The sequence below is a fragment of the Falco punctatus genome (assembly GCF_963210335.1).
Source record: "Falco punctatus genome assembly, chromosome: 11".
Classification (NCBI taxonomy): domain Eukaryota; kingdom Metazoa; phylum Chordata; class Aves; order Falconiformes; family Falconidae; genus Falco; species Falco punctatus.
This window is the reverse complement of record NC_137591.1, coordinates 11,682,927-11,698,193: the sequence shown is the minus strand read 5'-3', so window position 1 is coordinate 11,698,193 and position 15,267 is coordinate 11,682,927. Positions and strand designations below refer to the sequence as shown.

Below are 15,267 nucleotides of genomic sequence, written 5' to 3'. Positions count from 1 at the left end.
TCCACTGCGGGAGGTTTAAAGCAAACCCACATATAATTTATCCACCTGTTGCAAATGGACCCATCAACACGTGCAAGTCATTAGCATTTTAAAAAAATATCTATCAGATTTAATGCAAGTCATGAAAGAGGGTCAAAATACACAGAAATTCTTCACTGTTACAAGCAAGACTTCTTTCAACAAAACTCAGCAGCTAGAATATTTCTGTATCTCACTACCTGTGTATGCATGACTTCATACCCCTCTAAGTTTAAGACTTACCATGATGCAATAAGAAATATTTTATGAGCTCAGTATCTGTACAGATCTACACAGTATGAATTACAGTATGCTTTGAAATAAAGCTCCCTGGTCTATAGCCTTAATTCTGGCTGGAAAGCAGTAATTACAAATTTTACTCCAGTGCATCAGTGTGCAATAACCACAGAGCAACTAAAGGGGGTAAACCCTGGGGACTATGAGGTTTTTTACTCAATGGTAGCTACATTGTTTTCACCAAGAGTGACTAGGGATGACATTGTTTTCCAGAAATTCATAAAAATGTTACCCCAAAAGTTAGTTTATCCCTCTAAAAAAATAATTTATCACCATCTTTATGACGCTTGTGGAATTTTGTGGAATGCTTAAGATAATGACTCTGAGCTGAATTTAGGATTTAGAAGAGAATAATACTATATAACAGTGCAGGCAAACACATGCTGATTTGGGACTCTTCATAAACATAGCACTATTTATATACTTAGCTGCCACTGTGATTTAATGGTAGAGCCGCTCACCTCATATGCAAAACCATACCACTACGATTGTGGCATCAATTCATCAATCAAAATGACAGAGTCTCATGATCAAACGAGAAAGGTTCCCGTACTTCTTATGACAGCAGTGCTTGTGATACAGCCATACTGGATCTATTTGCAATTGAACTGGAAACCAGCTATTTTCTATACTCAATGGAATTCTGATTTATGATGTGCTTGAAATTACTGTGGATTTCTATTAAAGGAAAACACTTGGCAGTAAGGTACCATACTTACCTGTAATTTAGTTATGTAACAGTAGTATCCTCCATAGACCCCACATCCTTTGGGGTTTTTTGTTTTTCAGATATGCAACTTTAAGAGCCAACTTGGCATTTTTTAAGAGTTTGGCCTTTTTCCTGAGGCCCTAAGCAAACCTCAAGCCATGAAGGAGCAGCGAATTTATACAGGCCTGCACAGACTCAATCAGCAGTTTCCTTTCCACTGACATCCACAGGAAGCCAGCACGTATGGAAAGATGGGGGCATGCAGACATCAACAATTACAGATAGGCCACTCTTCCCACATTTGGAAATGTAAAGCTCAAGGCTACCTATTTAGGTAGTGTCTTTAATGCATGGATAACCTCTACTAGCTGGCAGATTTTCCCTTTGAAAAATTTATTAATTTATTCTATTACTCAGCACATGCAATGGTAAAAAAACTGCAAGATGACAAAAAAGGGCCAAAGAAAATGACATTTTAGGTGAAGCTGTAATGTTTCTAGTTGGTAAGTGTACTGCTTTAAAATACGCTTTGTGCCTCAAGTATTTCTGGTACACTCATAGTCCCAGCCACTAAAATAAAGTTTGGAAGAATGACACACAATCTTATGAAGACTCACACATACACTTAACTTATTTACACATTCTGAAGATTATACGATCTCCTCTAAAAAAGAAGAAATGTATGTTCCAAAGCTGCATCCCTCTCATTAATTTATTTCATTTGTGCATCTGTAGTCTGTTTACAGAGACTTATTTCTGACTTAGTCTTTAGAAACAACCCCCCTGGTATCAACTGTTGTGGCTGAGGATCGCTTAAAGGACAAAAGTTATTGACTCAGAATCCATCTAGAAAAAGAAACTGCAAATTTAAGAGGACTGAGATATAAAGAGATGACATACCCTTCCTCGACTGTAACAGAATTCATGATGATGCAGTTTGTTATCTTAACTTTGTCTTTTATGGTACACATGCTGCCAATGATGGAGTGTTTAATGGATGTCTTCTCCCCCACTTGTGTGGATGACCCAATGATGCTGTCTGATCCAACCTAGGGAAGAAAAGAACAGAAACTGGCAAAAATACCTGGCGCTCTCCGTTATCTGTTCTCCATACACCTCTTCCAAAAAGTATGTCTCAAGCACACATCAACAAAGTGCACCCTGCTCTACCCTAAGGATCCTTGGCATAGGAAAGATGTATAAATTTTGGGCCCATCCCATAGGCAGGCAGTTGGATAGTCTTTCCAAGGTCCTTTAGCTTGGTAAAGCTCCATTAGCTGGTCTGGCTCTGTAGGCTTCACACAGTAAGGTAAGCACAGTAAGAACAGCCCTGCTAGTACTCACTAGTTTCACTGTTTGCCCAGTGAGACCCGTGAAAAGGAGGTTTGAAGCTGGTATTCAACCAAAATGCTTCAGCAAGAAGTAGAGCTAAACTTTTCTGAGTTTGGCATCCTTTGGGAGGCAAAACTGCTCAACTAACATGAACGCCATTAGGGAACAAGAGACTGCAGTGTCTGACTTGGGAGCATGACAGAATTTTTACCAAACATTTTTACAGACAGAGAATGAAAGGCAGGAACTCGTGAGTGAGCCTACGAGGAGACTCTGGGCTGGATCACCTACACTGTAATTCCACACTTCAGAACCCAGCTTCACTTCTGACAGTGGGACTGAATATTAGGAAGCAGCTCTTGAAGCAAAGGGCGTGAAAACTTGTATTGAAAGAGCAGAGACAGGGAAAGGGGAGACTTACCATGCCTCTGTCGGTGATCTGTGCAGACCCATGAACCAGTGGCTCTTCCAGACCCAGATTAAGCAATAGCTTGGGAACCTGGATGGAAAAACCCACATCACCAGTTAACATGACAGTGCTGTACCTGCATGTTACATAAACACCTCAAAGATGAATTTGGTTTCCACTGCACTAGTGCTTTGACTGTAAACATTTTAACTTAAAGGAAAACATAGGTTTGTGCATTTTAAATCTACAACCAGGTACGTGTGATTTATCATCTTCCCCTTCTGTAAAGGACAGGTATACTTCCACTGCAGTGCACTGCATGTCTCCTCTCAACTCAGCTTCCCACCTGCAGATAAGCAGTGGATCAGCAGCAGCAAGCAGGCTGGCTCCAGCTGAACACTGTGACACCCTGTACATTACTACAATGCCATTTCAAATGTAGCTCAGTGTGGTGTACACCATTCAGTAATGCAAGAGAGGGAAGCAAGTAATATCAAATATAAACCAGTAAACTGGCATAAACAGATGACTATGTTCAGCCCACTCAATAAGGTAGCATGCTGAGGTGCAGGCAACAAACAAGTATTTCAGAGGTTTAAGAAGGAAGCAACTAAAGCTGATCAAGTGGCTATTCCAGATGGTAGAAAGCTGCAGAAGAAAAGGCTCTTGACAAAGAGAAGGCAGGTGTTAGATAAGCAGACAAAGCAGCAATGGTAATAAAGAGAGACATAGCCCATGAGGTAGCCATGAACAAATCCATGGAGAGCAATTTTGAACTGGCTCCTGAAAAGAAAGGGAAGCCAGCGTTGTAGGAGGATGGGATATCACTCCATCACTCCTCTTTCTCTGGGTGAAAGAGCAGCCTGAGGCATTCTGCATCTCCTGGCGTCAGGCTGGGGCCAAGGTCACACACACCAGAGAGGTGATGACAGCATGGATGGGGATTACAGGGGAGGTAGGACTCTTGCAGCAATGCACAGACACAGTGCCGTACAGAGTTATTTGCAGCAGCGATGCAATGTATGCATCTTGGTAAGACAGAGGTGGCTGTCAAAGAAACATGGGAGATGCATAAGGCAGCAAAGTGATGAATCAGGGCTACAGGGTCTGAGTCAGGGCAAATCATATGCCTGAGTGAGAGGCTGAGGCTGCGTGTGCCGGGGCTGGTGTGGAGCTCCACAGCTGTCTGGCCAGCCAGGATGCATGCACTGATTGTCCATCTGGGAGGTCAAATGGAGTATCAGCACAGTGATGGTGCAACTGGGTTTGCCTGAGGGGAGGAGTGGCACTTACTAAGTCTCTCTTTACCCAGGCACCTATTTTTATAGAACTCTTAGGAAAGCTTATCTTTTGAGATCTCTGTTGCGCTGTTAAATCTGGCTGAGAGTTGCCAGCAATTTCCAAAGCTGTTATGAAGGAGCTGCCATACAGTATGATTGTGTAAAACAATTTCCTTAGAAAGCTGGGATAACAAAAGCTGATGGCTTGGGAGTGAGCCTCAAGAAGCAGATCCCACAGATCTGAAGAAGTTGGGATCAGATCAGAAAAAAATATCCCAAGATCTCAAATGAGATGATACTTGCAGGAAATTGTTTGGATATTCCTAATATGACCAGCTTGTTTCCCTTCCAGCATGCAAGGATGGATAAACAGTGCTATTTTTCACACGATAAGAATTTTCACAGTTGATGCTTCATTCAGATGAGTGAGATGAGCTCAGATGAGCTCACACCTCTGAGCTATCGTTTCAGGCTGCCTGTTGTCCTTGGTAGACATTTCCACATTTGTAGTTCTCTACATCTTGAAGATGGTCCTTCCCACTAGACTTTGTTTTCTAGAAAACAAAGAGTAGGTTAGATCCTTTAGTCCAATGTGCAGGCACTACAGATAACCACCATCTCACCAGAACACCACAGACTAGGTTGATCTGCCTGGATGATGATGACTTGGTGAAGGGATGCTGTCCTCACCTGACACACAGCTAGGCAGCCACAACTGATAGATCCAAGAGAGGAACACACACCAAAGCATACCTACAGCATAGGCTGGAAAGATTCCTACTATCCAGTGTTGCCCTGTGGGAAGGGAAAGAAATGAAGAAAAGCTCTTGCCCTCCTCAGTGAAAAGGTGGTGTGGTGAAATAAATAAAGGATTTTACTGGCCAGAGCAAAGCTCTTGTTAGAAACAGTCAGTGGTAGTGCAGCCTGAGGGGTGACCCAAGAAAACTACCAGCTCAAGCATTTTGCTCTGAAAAGGAAGGTTAGATAGGGGGCAGGAGTCAGAGGGAGTGCCTGGGTCAAGGGAAGGTTTAAGATGTGTTTGGATTTAATTCATCTTACAAAGCAACTATTTCCTGCTATTGAAGATAACTCCCTCCTGAACCCACCTGCCCACACACACAGGCTGCAGGCATCCAGAAACCCAGCTGGAAATGAAATGATGTGAGTAAAGTGTTTCCTCACCAGAAGGGCAGTGGGTTAGGATGCCATTCCTTCCTACGGCTACTGGACTGGACTGCTACTGCTCCATGAGTCTGTCCTTTTGGACAGCAAATTATAAGTCCTGGCTTTCCAGTGAGGGAATCAGAATCTGGTCTACGAAGACCAAGATAATAGCAAACAAGACACCAAAAGTCTTCCTTAGAGACCAACAAAACAGGTAAAAAAAAGCAGATAAAATTTAATGTGTACCTTTTATGAGGATTAGCAAGAGAAACAAAATACAGTGGCACTGAAAAAAGGAACTCCTTTCTCACAACCCCTCATTAAGCTTCATTTTACGTTTTACCTCCGCATAGTTTCCTTAGAAATTTTACCATTCTGGAAAAGTTAAAAATTCAAAGAAAATCCTTTCCAACGTTGAAGGCCCCAATGTGATTTCAAAACACTAATTCTATGTACCACCCAGGAGCAAACACATTTCCTGAACTGACCAAAATGTAGAATATTTAGGTTAAAAAAAAAAAATAACCCCCCCAAAAACCCTCAACACAAAAAAACCCACATGGAGTCTGACTGGCTTAACTCAATAACTTTTTACTGAAGTGGTGGCTGCCAAATGTACACGCACACTTCCCCTAGCAAGCAGTGTTCTCCCTTAACCCTTTGGGCACATTTGCTTCTGATATTCTTGGGAAAAGTTTTCCCTTTCTGGCAGCAGTGATGCCTTTCTCCTCTTCCTCATGCCCCTAACTTCAAAACAAATCACTTTATTTCTGTGCTCCTCTAAAGGAACCAAGGAAAAAGACCTCCAGTGTGCAAACTCACTCTGCCATGCTGCAATTCTAATTTGCATAAATTCATCCATTCATTTTATTGAAAAGAAATCAACTCAATCTGACAGCAAAGGCAAGGCAGTGTTCATTTCCAGGATTCCAAATACAACTTTATCGCTCTCCCAGTCCTCCTTCCAGAAATCTTGAGTCTTTCCCTACTGTACTCCTTATTGGTCTTTCAAAATTAGAGGAAACTGTCCATTCCTGATAGCAATGAAGTGTAGTAAAAAAAAACAACCCAAAACATATTAAAAGCTTTTAATCATCAGCATATTAGCAAGTACAGGATTTCTCTAATCCTATCCTGTGATCTTTGCTTTTATGAATTCTCAGTACTGTGAAAGTGAAAGCTGCAAATGGATCAACACTTCACCTCTGTGTTTACCTGGATTGCCACTGTATTGAAACCTTTTCCTAAAATAATTCTTTCATAATGGACAGCATTAGGCAGTTTGAATGTATGGGTAGTTTAAGTCTTCCTGCAAATCATTAATAATCTTTGTCATTATCACTTAGATAAGCATCTGTTAGGAAAAGTCCAGGCAGAACTGATCTTGCTTTTAGGACATGGACCATATTGATTAGATGACCTATAAAAGCTACTTCCAGCCTTATTTTCCACACTTCTTGGCTCTTTGGCTGCAGGTCTTGCCACCTCCAAGAGTCTGTGGGGTGGGGGTTTTCTTAGCCAAATCAAAGCTATGGAGTGAATTAGTGACAGAGCCGTTTCCTGGCCTCATGGCCCCATCCTGCAACCAGTAGGGCGATGTGCCTAGATAACATGGCACTGGTTCAGTTCCCACATACTCCTCTGTTGTATCACCGGGAGCTACTCCTGGAGGCTAAAATGTCCCATGAACTACTGCTGTATTCCCACGTGGCAGTTCTGTATTTTTCTCACCTGTCGGTTAGCTTCAATATACAACCCGAGGGTATTCACTCGGTAGCACAGTCCCTCTTTCATTATATGGACGTAGCAGCGCACTTTTCCTTCATGGAGAGTTTCATTCATATCTCCTCTATGATCATTCCAACAAGAGTTATCTGGAGCAGGTTTCAGCAAGCTATTATCTTCCTTTATGAAACTATAAATGTCTGAAGAACACACACATGCATGAAGTTAGACAGGATTTAATGAAATACTTTCTGAAGAAGAATACTATTAAAATACTGTTGGTGAAGGGAAATCTTTGTTTCACATCATCTGAATGGCTAGATACTTAGCAATCATTACCAGATTTTATCACATGTAGTGAGTAAGTGCTTATTTTTATTCTGCAGGTGTGAATCAAAGCATCAGGACAGATGCAATGTTTTGCCCAAGGTCAAACAAGGAGACAGCGGAAATGCTAAAAATAAATTCCAAGATCTGAGATCCCGTCCAGTTCCCAGTGTAGGGTGGTTAAAGCTTATTCTGTTGCCCTATGCAATCTTAGGAACTCCCTCCTAAAATTATACTTTCAAAAGTGCATTTACCTATACTGTATTCCTGAAAAAAAGAATACAGAGTGCCTGGCTGATCTGCTTTTCATTTGCAACAAAATAAGGGGGGACAAAAATATTTATAAAATGCACAATACTGTTTGAAAAAGACATCTACTAGAACCTTTGCTATCATAAACTGTAAGGGAAAAACCCAAATCCCCAAAGTAGTGCTTCAGACTAATTCTGAACTCTACCCAATAATTCAGCTGTAGCACATAGGCTTTCAAACCTTCATCAAATCTTTGAGACTTTGACTGACCTAGTGATGCTTGTTCTTTTTTCTTTTGGTCCACTTCTTTGTTGTCTAGTCCTTGCTGCAAAGATGTAGGAGAAGAGAACTGTTTCCTAACCAGATGTGGAATCAGTTCACTCCGGAGAGATGTGATAGTCCTGGGGAAGGAGATAGACACATGAAGTCCACAAATGCTAATCCTTACATATCTTCATATTCTTTGCATAACTTTATTGGACATTTTGCACATTTTTCATGAGGACGAATCAAAATGCCAGGTACTCGAAGACAGCTGGCACTAAGGCAATGTCCACTGGTCATGTGCTACCTTAATGCATTAAAATATAAAGAAAGATTCGAAATAAGGAAAGAGCTTAATCTTCAGAACTTATTCCCCTATATTTTAAAGAGATGCCTACAATTTAATACACCATCACCCTGCAACTCATGCTCATGTGCAGATGGAATGCAGAAAGTACCAACACTGTAATGACAACTGAGATGCACTTTAAGTGGCTTTAAAAATGGCATTGATTGACAGGAAAAGAGAGAATAAAGTGCCTATAGAGGAAAAACCAAAGCAGTTCATTTTCTTTGTGATAAAAATATGGAAATGCTCAAGGATATATGAAATATCAGATCCTTAAATGAAATTATGTCCTCCAGCTCACATGAAACGTCAAGAACATTTTAAAGACTCAGCCCTTTAGCCAGCAGAAATCAGCACATTTTAACAAGTTTAGGTCCCAAGTTTCACACTCTTTAGGTGCCCTGATCCAAAATATATCAGTGAACAGAAAGCTTCTAAAGGCTTCAGCTGGCAATACATCCATCTTCCCTGCACACAGACTTCAACTTTTACTATATTCATTTTGACACCCCAATACTAGGAGGTAGAGAAATTACATGAGGGATTCGTGATAAAGCAGGAACTTGAACCCAAGCCACTTATGCCTTAAACAAGGACCCTAATCACTAGATTATCTTTCCTCTTGCATTGATTTGTACATTACAATGAACCAAGAGAAACTTTCCCTAGTGGACAAATATCAATGTAGAAAGCCTGCTGTACAATGGGATTATAACCTTGGTAATTTAATTTTGACTATTAAAAAGTAATTTTATTTTCCAATAAAGTATTTGGATCCCCCCCCCTCCTCCCAAATTAATAGTTTTTACAGTTGGAGTGCATTGAGAGACAGTCTTAAAAGAGCTTTATTGTTGTTGTTTTATTATTTTAACAATCTGCATTTAGTTCCTGAATTGTGGATTATTTAAGGTAGTGCTTGGGAAAATCACGTGGAAAACGAACTCAAACTTGGCATATAGAAGAGGAATTGCTAAACTTCAGAGGAAGGACTGGGAGAACTAACACAGAGGGCTTGACTAGAGGAACTCAACAAATGATGACCTGCAAAGAAAGCGGAGTAAGAATGGAAGGCAGCAAAACTAGAAACTAACTGAAGGTTAAATTAAAAACCAGAAAGTACTAGAATGAGTATCCTGAAAGTGATTGTGGTTGGCAAAATCCCTAGCAAAGGGGGATCTTCAACAGTTCAAACTTTAAGAAATGTGCGGCTCATGACCTGCCCAGGCCACTGTTCAGGTAAACGATAGTGAAGCAGACCTAAGGACCAAAACACTCAGCCCTACAAATACTTGACAATCTTTTCTTTCAGTCCTCAGCTGTAGGTTGTGTCATGTCCTCTGTCCTGTGGGATGATCTAACCCACCCCAGATCTGAAATTCTGCTTTTGTTGTTTATTTCAGATATGGAAAAGCTCTAGTCTTCAGTCTCTCCTCCTTGAAAATAAGATTATAATCACCTTCAGATAGCTGTATTTCAGGAAGTAATGAAGCAAAACACTTCATTCTTTAATCACCAAATTTCTCCCTGCTAACCACTTACAGGCGTGCTCTGCCATGGCTGCCCTGGCCCCGCGCTTTGACACACGTGTGGCTGTGCAGATGGGCAGTTTACTAGCTTACAATGTTTGCCTGCAGCTGTGCCATTCAGCAATGATTTCCTGCTTCGGTTTTATACTCCATCCAAAACCGACAATCCTGTGTTTCCCTCAGAGGCTGGCCATGGCATTTATAAGATATATTACCTATAAAATATCCAAGTATTTGGCAGTCTTAAATAGTCTGATGCAGAGGACAACACAACACGGTAGGAAATGAAAGCAGTGGAAAGGGGGAAAGACAAAGTTTTGCTTGGTTTTTGATGGTTTAATCTTTCTTAGCCAAACTCCTGCAGCTTTCCTGCAATTCTCTGAAGTGCTAGCCACATTCCTTCGGCAAAGGTGGAGTAAATCTCTGGGTCATCCATAAGATGTGGCTTAGAAACCCACCCTTCTTACCGGAAAAGGAAAAACAGGAAGGTTTGCCTTTGCTTGCTGTTTAAGCAATTTATATGCGACATTAAAAGGAATTTGCCTTTGGAAAGTATTAAAAAGTATGTAGCAAGGCACTCAGTGACAAAAACTTGGGAATTTTTTGGGACAGATCTTGCAAATGTGGATATACGAAGTGATAGCGTAAGAATATTATCTGTCAACAGAGGGGGAAACCAAACATCTGGCTGGGACTAGGAAAGGAATTTAAATCAAAGGAGGCATAGGACTGAAGACCCTTCATCAAGAGAGAGAAAAATCAGCAGGAGTTTGGAAGAACCAACTAGCCTGTAACCTAGATTCAGGAGAAAACAACCCAAAAATATTTCTGGTCTAGTGTGTTAAAAATTCTTACAATCAAATCCTGAACTATACATGCCTATATTAAGGAGAAATAAGTGTAAGACTGTATATACTGAAGAAAGCAGTATATGCTGAAGAAAGCAATCTTTTTATTATTCTCTTCAGGTTTTAAAACTTGGCATCTCCCTGGTTTCTAAAGTTTGTTATTTTCTTTAGCACCAAGAAGTAAAATGAAATACCCACTGAGATCAACACAAGGAAAAATCTGCTATAACACGGAGAAAGAGAGTGGAGGGGTGGGTAGAAGGAGAGAAGGGCACACAAAACTTTGGCTTAGAACTCCATTTCTGCCAACCTGGAGTAACCATGCCCTGACACCCCACAGCAAAATCTAGACAGCAGAGAGGATAAAAATGAACCTGCTTTTGAGGAACATTTGCCAAAATAAACATGCTTTAATAACTTCTAGCCCAAGTGACAAGCATTTTTCATGATCTTTCATTCCCTAAAATCTGATTTTTGATGTTTTATCTGTCTGTTTTCATCTTGACAGAAAGTAGTAGGTTTTCAATTGAACCACCAGAGATTGAGGATGCTGCTAAAATGCTGCTAGTAAAGGAAGTGGAGGGACAACTAATGCCTGCAGTACCTTATGGGGCTTCGGTCCCATGAGAACAACAGGACATGGCAGCAATTTTGAAAGGGGTTGATACTGATCAGGATTCTGCCATTCATGCAGCAGGTCCCAACAAAGGGGGATGCTGGCAAGCGACCGTGCCCACATTGGGGAAAATGAAGACAACAGAGCAGTTGAAATTCATGGTGTGTGTGCAAGCAACAGCTGGGAATTCAGAGAAGATGAAATTTTTAAAAGCAAAAGAACCCCCTGGAAAGGTCTACATTAAATGTACCTAAGAGCTCAGGGCATTTGCAGTCAGCTATGCAGACTGTAGACTCATGTAGGCATTACAAACCTAGGATATTCAAGGTTAATTTTATTTAAAACTTAAAACAATAAGTTACAAAAATGGATACTTGGTCAGACAACTGTAATTTTACCAAGTACTATCATTACCAGAGAGACATAAGTAGCATGCCTTTGGAATCCCTTTAACCCTGGTCCCTGTGCACTACAATGTCTTCCCAGTGCTCCTAGGATTTTTGCATGACAGCAAAGGCAGAGATAACGTTCATGCTAAGTTAAAAATTTTTACTTGTGAAGACCATTAGGTGAAAATACCCTAGATCTTTAAGTTTCATATTTAAACACAGCTATGCAGAGGTTTTCAGTGAGTTTTAACCACAAATAGAATTAGAACAGTCTGTGATATGGCAGAATTACGTTTGTATCTGTGTATATTACATTATAATATATTACGTTACATACATTAAAGCCCACAGAGGGCCAACTTTTACTTGTTGCTGAAATGCAACTGCCTCTGGGATGAAGGGAAGCTTACTGAAACTTCAGCAAGAAATGAAGAACAACGGAGCCAAATGAAACACAAGAACAGTTTTGGGGAAAAACCCAAATGTTGACCACTTAAACTTAAAAAAAATAATGTATTTCACAATTACGTTTCAATGGGCTGTGATTTCTGCTCTTAGACATACACATTGCTGTAGACTTTATCTTTCATATGACGGAGAAAATAATGGTTTTGACCAAGAGCGGTAAAGGAAAAATCTCATCAGATATATTATAGTAATAGAAGAGTCTATTTATTTAAGTCTAAGTTTAGGTGACCTTGCAAAAGTCTAGGTACCAGGAAGTGCTGTTTGGCTTGACCCACAGCAGGAATGGGAGCATCCACAGCTTTTATTTCCTGCAGTTAGTGCTCACCAGCTTCAGACACCCCGAACACAACTGTCAGTTCCATTTACCGGCTGTCACTCATTTTCATTTTCCATGTTTAATGTTAAACACCATAAAACAGTATTAATGAGTATTAGCATTTTAATATCCTCCCTGTTTTATTAATCTGTGATGAAGCATGAAATCTATCACTGCTGTCAGCACCCACCTGTGAAATCTGCTGTTACTCTCCATGGGCTAGTTGCAGGGGGTCTCCCTTGCTATCATTATTACCACAATCAGCTACAGGTGCAGATAGTGTTTGCAATTCCCCACTACAAACAAGCAGATTATTAGTCCTTTTACACCTATTTCTGCCCCCCTTTTTTTTGAACAGGCTGATGTTAGCTCTTGTACAACTATGCAAGCATATAGGAGGTTGGGTTCTGATCTTAGCTCTGTGGCCTTCAACAGAGATCCTTCAGATCACATCAAAAGCAGAACATGAGGCTGTGTTTCAGACTGGTGCTCATAATTAACATTAGAAATGTACACATAAATACAACTAAACAAATCCTAAGGCACTTACAGTTTTGGCCAAAAAGAAGTTGCATGTTTATGCAGAACAATCAAGATGTAAAAAAAAAAAAAAGTGAGGGAGGAAAAAAAAAAAAGAGGGTGTGTTGGAAGAAAAGAGAAAAGTTAATTCTGAACCCTGTAGGTACATAGTTCATGGTTCTCATCGCTTAAAGGATAAAGCCAAATAACATTTAAAAATTCCGTGTAAGCTGGGAGCTCTCTTGTTGAATCTCAACGTTATTTTCTCCTGATCCTTTGATGGAGATTAAAAATTTCCATGTGAATACAAAGAAAGAAACAACAGTTACTCTGAGATTTTTTCCCCCAAGCATTTAATGCTCCAAACTAGAGCAGCCAGCCACCATTCCCATCTCCTCCCCCCTCCTCAAAGAAAAAAAAAAAAAAAAAAAAGTCAACTCACTTTGAAGAAAAGACAAAACAGGGTCAGGGCAAGGGGGATTAGGGAAATGATATTTATATCATGGACCAAATTAAAATGTCAATGCAAGAGGCAGGCAAACAGCCCTTGCCACATATATACACCAGGCATGTTTCCTCAAGGAAACAGGAAAGAGATTTGAAAAGAGTTAATGCAGTTCTGAGTTAATACCACCTGCCTCAGACTCAACACCACTTAAAAGACAGTGTTTGAGTCCATTTCCCACAACGCGGTTTTAAGAAGCACAATGGAAAAAGTAATTACAGGCCTTTTCCCCTTCTTCTCACTGATTCACTGCTAAAAATGCTGGAATTTCTGAGACATGCTAAGAATGTGGAGAAAGTGGAGAAGGGCTACTTACAAAAGGAAAAAATACCAAATAATAAATTTATAGGGTGTGCCACATACCTGCAGAAGGTTAATTCTGCCTTTATATCTTGCAGTAATCTTTTTGCCTTTCTTGTGTACCCAAGACCAATTATAATAAAGGAAAACTCCAAAATAATCAGGCAAGCCAGTAAACTACCAGGCAATTACTTGTGCCTAATTCAATAATCTGCAACACCAATCATAGCATCAAGCAGATGTTATTTCTTGCTGCATTCTATTTGTCCTGTTCTATTCTCAAAATTTCTATCACAAAAAGAGAAAACAATATTTTTCTCACACACACACACATTTCATATTAATTACTTATTTGTCAGTGTCTTTTATTATTTTTGGAGCTAAAAGCCTATGGAGAAGGCAAGGAAACCTTGAGAAATGTTCTACTGAAAGGTAATTCCACATGACTGCATTTGTGCTTCATTTGTCTTTCCATACTATTTTCTAACCAAAACCTTTAAGTCTGACAGCAATGTACCCCCAGTGTTCAGAGAAGCATGTGGGACTATTCCAAAAGCCACTGCAGAGCAAACTGATATAACTGCACAGCTTTGCTTTGCAGGCTCAATTTTATGACTTTGCAAAACTGCAGAATCACCACAGAAATCCCTGCATTCTGGGTGATGGAGGAAAAGCAGAAGACGACGTGCAAGTGACAATCACAGACACCACAATGCAGAGAGGATCTAGATCAAAGTATAGAAGGGATGGTATGGATGCAAGCCACATAAAAAGCTGTTCTGAAGTTCCACCAAGTCTGGATGCACTTAAAGGAGCAGGGATCTAACCTCCACTTCTGCCAAAAATCCCTTTGGGAAACAAGGCAGCTTTCTGAAACGTTGACCACAGAAATTAAAACTCCTCAATTACATACTCAAATCCTTTGAAAGCGTGCGTGCATTCAGCTCGGGTCATCTAAGTAACCTTAATTCTGCCCACTCGCCAAACAGCCAGGAACACCCCACAGTTCCCGACTAATACAGCTTTTGCAGGGGAATGCCAGCAAGTTTAGACATTTTTAGAACTTCTCTCTGACCAAAAGTCTCTGAGGCTGTCAGAGGCCACCCAGGGTGTTTGGCAGGTTGTACATGCTGCTAAGGAATGGATCTCATTCATTCCCAGACAGCATCCCATTCTTCTGAAACAAGCGCACCTGCAGCAAATGTGATTCCTTGCCAGAACTTATCTTTCCCCATTCTCTCCCACCTCCGCCTTTGCAGCCATCTGTGTGTGAGTTACCAGCTTTTTTCTAAATGCCTTTGAAATTAGGCTCCTTTTCTGAAAAGTACACTGAACAGTGGTGTTCTGATAATATGCCTAAACAAACACATGCATATGATGCATTTGATAAAGTATATGTGTATCCAGAAAACTGATGAACTATGTAAACTTCAGGTGCATAAATATTTATTTAGTTAGTCAAATGCTTCAGACTTATCTGTATAAAATGTGTCAAAAAATGTAGACATGGCTGCAGCTTCACACGGTAAGTCCTTTCACCCTACTCTACTGAGGTTGCATTAAAGGCACCATAGACGTCCACACCTCTGCTCTGTTTCTCCATGCAGATACTGTGTTTGGTGGTCTGCAATCAAACAGACCCATTCTCCGTTCG

General features: G+C 40.5%; 1 protein-coding gene across 2 annotated transcripts in view; it reads right to left on the bottom strand.

Annotated features, from left to right (window-relative positions):
- The window catches only part of EIF2B3 (eukaryotic translation initiation factor 2B subunit gamma), a 102,186-nt gene that overhangs the window by 25,467 nt on the left and 61,452 nt on the right, over window positions 1–15,267 (bottom strand). For both annotated transcript variants that reach the window (XM_080406160.1, XM_080406159.1), the window contains 4 exons: window positions 7,784–7,914; window positions 6,941–7,134; window positions 2,778–2,855; window positions 1,925–2,073 (listed from right to left, as the gene is read on the bottom strand). In XM_080406160.1, the coding sequence (XP_080262286.1) occupies window positions 1,925–2,073; window positions 2,778–2,855; window positions 6,941–7,134; window positions 7,784–7,914 (552 nt within the window). The remainder of the gene's footprint in view (window positions 1–1,924; window positions 2,074–2,777; window positions 2,856–6,940; window positions 7,135–7,783; window positions 7,915–15,267) is intronic.